The sequence below is a fragment of the Lolium rigidum genome, chromosome 2 (genome assembly GCF_022539505.1).
Source record: "Lolium rigidum isolate FL_2022 chromosome 2, APGP_CSIRO_Lrig_0.1, whole genome shotgun sequence".
Lineage (NCBI taxonomy): Eukaryota > Viridiplantae > Streptophyta > Magnoliopsida > Poales > Poaceae > Lolium > Lolium rigidum.
Window position 1 is genome coordinate 22,683,790 of NC_061509.1, and position 5,844 is coordinate 22,689,633.

Here is a 5,844-nt window from a genome sequence, read left to right on the forward strand (position 1 = left end):
TTTTGAAACAAATTCTTTTACTTTTGGGCCTCTTATGATCCAGACATAGGTAAGACTTTCCCTTAAACCCATGCCGGCTACGTGCTCCTTGAACACGCTGGGTGGTAAGCCTTTCGTTAGCGGATCCGCAAGCATATCTTTTGTCCTTATATGCTCGAGACTTATAGTTTGATCCTGGACCTTGTGTTTCACAACATAATACTTAACCTCAATCGGTTTTGTAGCTGTACTCGACTTGTTGTTGTGAGCATAAAATACTGCAGACTCATTGTCGCAGTACATCTTTAGTGGTTTGTCGCAGAGTGGTGGTGCCTTTGCCGGCGGCCGCGCAGTAACAACACAGCAGCCGGTATCCTTTCGGCAGTGGCGGCGCTGTGCCCCACTGCCCGTGTTCTTCCTCGCCGGGGAGCCCAATAGCCCTGGCCGGCAATAAACTTTTGCCCCTCTTTGTCACTGTTAGGGTTTGGGTTCGGTATACGGGTCGATCTAGGGTTTTTCTTTCTTTTCTACCGATTAGGATCTAACACTAGGCGCTCTCATACCAATGTTGCTTCCCATGGATCAACTAGTGTAGATCAAAAAGAGTAGTTTCTATCTCCGTAACGAATTGTGTTGATGTACTTTGAGAGGGAGAGAGATACTGCGAATGCTGTGATGTTTACCTTCTCCCATGGAGGTGGATCCCGTCGACGCAGGCATGGTGGCGGTGACGGCGGCGGTGCGTGGGTGAGGGAGTGGTGGCGGCTTCCCATCGGCACTGTGCAAAACCCCAGATCGGTGGGTGTGTTTGGTGGGGCAAGTGGCACTCCGGTCAACCTCGTTACGTGTGCCACCGCCCCCACCACTGTATATAAAGAACAGGCGATAGGGGCCCACCAACCAGATGCGGTTGGGCGCCCCCGATCAGGGCGCGGACGAGGTCAAGAGTCCGAGTTCGAGCCGTTGGGCTCGGACGCGAGGAGATCATCCTAACAGTTTCCAGTTTTGTCTGGGTTGGCAAAGCATCGAACAAGCAGCAGATCGATGTATCCAGTCCAAATCTAGGCACATGAGGCAAAATAAACACAAAGCAAATATGTCTAACCAGTCCAGGAGCTGAATAAATTCAGCAAGAACCACAAGTGCAGTAGAAATTACAGGATACGCCGAGAGTGCTACCAAGTAATAGAGCTGAAACAGTTCAGATGAACCAGAGGTGTAATATAAATTGCTACATGATACGGTAAAGCTAAATCACGGATTCTACACCGTTTTTCTGAGTGGAATTAAGATGCACCAGCAAAAAAGGACGGAAGCATAGTCGCACCATATATGCTTAGGCCTCGTATTTCTAGCCAGGGATTGCAGATCCATTGGCAGCCCACATCTTCTCGCCCTTACACGAAACCGAATCCTGTACACAAATGAAAGGACAATGCATGTAAGAGCTTGCTGTATCTGCATTGGCAAACACATCTCGGACGGTTACTTGGCAATGAAAATAAAGATACTGGAATAGAGTTCGGTAAGTACGAAAGAGACACAATTTGCCAAACATATATGAACTTGAATTTGGGAATATACTTTGTTTATAATCCCTGTGCTCCGTTCATTAAGGCGTATTTTGTTTGTGACCAACAACTACTCTGTTACTATGTGATTTATGTGATACAAAACCAATATCACAACAAAGTACTTCTGAAAACTAATCAAGTGACACAAATTTCATGTCATATAACCTTAAGCAATTATTGGTCAAAGACTTTTCTTCACGAAATAAAGTACGCCTTAATTTTAGGAGCGGAGGGAGTAATTGATACGGCTATTTTTGTCTGATGATCTGACAAAAAAAACATCTAACTAAACAGCTACCAAAAGAGATTGCAGAAAGTGTCATACGTAACCTAAAGGCAAACGAAATGTGAAACAAGCAGTCACGACATGCACTACTAGACATGTTATGTGTTATGTGAACTGTAAATACTTCCCAGGAAAGACCACAAAAATGGCGAACTATTTAGTTCTGTAATCACAAGCAAAGCAGTACAAATAATTAGCCCAGGGCAAAAAGCTGCTCAGATCTAGTGAGCCTATAAAAACTATTATTGGTTAGCACCAACTGATTGACAACATAATGAGTAAAACTATCGTATTACTGCAGACTATGAACTAAACGATTCAGACATTTATTAAGAACTATTAAACTGTTTTTCTTTTTGCGTCTCACCAGAAGTGGTCAAGTTTTTTCATGACCAAAGTAATTTGATATCCCTACACACTGTCCTTGCTAAATAATTCAGAAGTTTCTTATTCAATGCTTGCATTTGTAGTTTATTCCCCACATATGAAAGCTAATTTCAGAATATAAAGAGAAAGGAAAGTGTTATTAGTTAGCTTACGTATGTTAAATGCAGTCAGGAACTTCAAAACTTTAAGAATTTTTTCGTCGACCACATTACACTTGACTTCAACCATGTTAAGGTGCTCAGATATTGCAGCTGGTCCCTCAACTGAACTGTAGGTTCCTTTCATTTCGACTTTATGAGTTGGTCCCTACAGTAAGAAAAGAACATTTTACCAAGATGGACAATAGATAATAACTTTAACATTACAGCAACTGTCCAATTTAAAGATTTATACCTTGGAAAAGAGTTGAAGAGTGAGCTTCTCTAGAACTGGTGAATTTTTCAGAATGCAAGTTAGCGGATCCAAATCAGGACCCTCACACCAGTACTCATTGAGCAACAAAGTTTTTAACTTGGTAAATGTAGGGCAGTGTTTTAAATCTCTTGCAAAAATGAACTGGAAAGAAAATACAAAAAGTAAGCAAATCAACTAGCCAATAGAGAATGTGGACGATGAATATGTAATCTGTTTTTTCGCTTATGTCCAGCAACGATGTAGATATTGAATCACAAAAAGGGCAAAACATAAATGATTTTGAGATGGGTGCCATACCGTTTTACTTCCAGGTAGCAACTTCAGGTGTTTAGCATTTGAGATACCACCCAGAAGAACATATTCTGTGCTGCAATCGTCTTCAATAGGAACACAATTCTTACATGCATTATTATTAGCTCCACAGAAAACACCAGAGTCATAATTCAAACAGACATCTTGGCAGTAATCGCTAAGATACACATGTGCACTCTCTAGCAACGCCATGTTTTCAAGAAACGGTGTTCTACCAGAAAAATGACTAAGTTCCAGAGAGACAAGGCACGGAGTAGAAACATGGATCCGGCAATCGAAGTGGTTGAGGCAGCAATAGATGGTCAAATGCTTTAGGGAATGGGAGGATATCCTACAAGCATTGATGTTGCAATGACTCATCTTCAGATCCTGCAATACTGGACAGCTACCAAAATCAAGGAAGGTCTCTTGTAGGCCTACACCATCAAGGTCTAATGTTCTCAGATGCCGAGAGACAAGAGGCAGGTCGTCTAGGTCGAGATATTCAGAGGCACCGACATGAAGGGTGAGCGTGCAAACTTTGCACATCAAAGCGAAACGGACCCATGTTTTCACATAGGGCTGGTCTTCGTCACAGAATTCATTGAATTTGATCTCGACAGAGTCTAGGTCGGTGCGCTCACGCAGGATCAGCAGATGGTCCACGAACTTCCGGAGATCTTCAACATCTAATTCCACCTCGTCATCAAGGCCGACGATGCGCAGGCCTGTGGTGGACCTCCAGAGGTGGCGCCAGCGCCGAGCAAGCACGCACGTCCGTACGGAGGCCTGCGCTGGGAGGAAGGAGAGCACGTGGTGGAGGAGACTGTCGGGGAGGGCGCTGATACGGTCCGCGACGCTCACCGGCGGTGGACTCTTGCGCTTCTTCTTAGGAGGCATTCCGTCGAACAGGCGACGGCCGTGGCCAGGGCTGCGAGGCAACAAACGGTTGGACGACGCAAGGGTGGAATTGTGGAAAGAGTTGGAATATTGGATGGGCGGCGGAGCACCGGACCCTCACCTCACCTGGCCGCCGATCAGCCCTGTCGCCGATAAGTCCAGTCGTGAGGAAGACGAGAAAATTATTAGGATACAAAATTATGTCAAAAAAATTTAGTCCGTACGATAAAAATCTGCGATATAACTATTACATTAATGCACTACTGCCTCTGTCCGGATTTAATTAACACAGGCCCCAGCAATAAGATACATGCATACACAGGTCATTCTCCGCGTCGATTAAAATCGACCGGAGAGAGTACATAGTAGAGAAGGCCAAATCACGATAAAGATCTACAATTATTACTTGCACAAAGCGCGTCCGTTGCTACGACGATATATTAAATCAAATAAATAAGTTTTCAGATGTTGAAATCTGTACATAAATCAAATTGGAGATAGTATGGATTCTCGATTAAGTTTTTTTTGGCACCATCCGTAGGGTAGTACATCAGCATTTAGTCAGTCGACACAAGTGATCCAACAATCGGCAAACTAACTACATCTGTATATTAGCTTCTCGCTAGACAATGCCATGTGCCAAACATAAAGGCTTCTTCTCATCAGCATTTAGCTTCTCGCCCTCCCGCTTGCCTCTCCGCGTCGCAGCGGACGCATCGCCATCAAGAAAAAGGCGCGATCGCTCGCCGATGGCGCGGAGGCCATCCAGGAGCTCATCGCGCGTGTCTGCGGTCTCCTAGCACCGACTGTTAGGCAAACCGAATCATATATTCGGTTGGCATATTCTATTATGCTCTTGGCATATTCTATTATCCTCTTCCATATTTAGTGCTCGAGATATTGCATATAATCGGGCCATTATGGTAGAGGATTAGCATTGATTCTTTCCATAATGGCCCGATTATATGCAATATCTCGAGCACTAAATATGGAGGAAGATAATAGAATATGCCAGGATTCGTGGACATGTACACAGCACTGACATTGTCGCAGAAGACAACTGTAGCACTGGGCAGGGGTCGGTGGAGCTCTTGGAGAAGTTGGCGGAGCCAACTAGCTTTGGCACCGGCGTCTTGGTCACCCTGGCCCTGACGCGTTCCGACGTCTTATTTCATCCAGCTCGCTCCCCATTAATAAAGTGCACAAGGACTCTAGTTTATGCCATGCTTGCCAACTTGGTCGTCATGTCCGTTTACCTTTTTCGCCTTCTATAACTCGTACTATTAGGCCTTTTGAATTAATACATTGTGATTTGTGGACTTCACCCACTGAGAGTGTTTCTGGCTTCAAATACTTTCTTGTCATTTTAGATGATTTCACTCATTACTTGTGGACGTATCCCCTCCGTAAAAAATCTGAAGTTTTCTCTATTCTATCTAACTTTTGCACATATGTCGCTACACAGTTCTCTCTCCCTCTTCAAGCCATCCAGTGCGATAACGGACGTGAATTCGACAACCGTGCCCTCCAGGACCTCTCCACCACACATGGGGTTCTTTTGCGCTTCTCGTGTCCATACACTTCCCCACAAAATGGTAAAGCCGAGAAATCTTTTGGAGGCCCTTATCCTCATTACGCCTAGCATTTGCATAATTCGCACTGTTAATGATATAGTCCGCACACTTTCCATTCAAGTAAGCATGCCCCCTAAATTTTGGGTTGAAGCACTTCACGCAGCAACATATCTCCTAAATAGACTACCTACCAAAGCATCCACCGCACCATGTGTCGTTGCCTAATCGACGGTACCCCGGAGGAGGGATCCTCACGAGGGGGAGAAGTAGGGGCCATAGGGCGGAGTGCACACGGGACGGTGGTACGCGAGTTACCCAGCTTCGGAACACCTGCACGATGACAGGGCCTACTGCTGCTTGTCTGGAATTATCTGGGCGCTTTCGCGTTGTTACAATGAGTTGTGGTTGTGCCTCTAGGGCTCCCGGGATCCGGCTTATA

At 45.0% G+C, this 5,844-nt stretch overlaps 1 protein-coding gene across 1 annotated transcript in view; it reads right to left on the reverse strand.

Annotated features, from left to right (window-relative positions):
- Positions 1–1,137: 1,137 nt before the first annotated feature.
- LOC124689343 overlaps positions 1,138–5,844 on the reverse strand; it is a 32,571-nt gene continuing 27,864 nt past the window's right edge. The window contains exons 3-6 of the mRNA XM_047222891.1: positions 2,938–3,862; positions 2,620–2,781; positions 2,379–2,532; positions 1,138–1,393 (exon numbers count right to left, since the gene is read on the reverse strand). Coding sequence (XP_047078847.1) covers positions 1,377–1,393; positions 2,379–2,532; positions 2,620–2,781; positions 2,938–3,862 — 1,258 coding nt within the window. The 3' untranslated portion in view covers positions 1,138–1,376. The remainder of the gene's footprint in view (positions 1,394–2,378; positions 2,533–2,619; positions 2,782–2,937; positions 3,863–5,844) is intronic.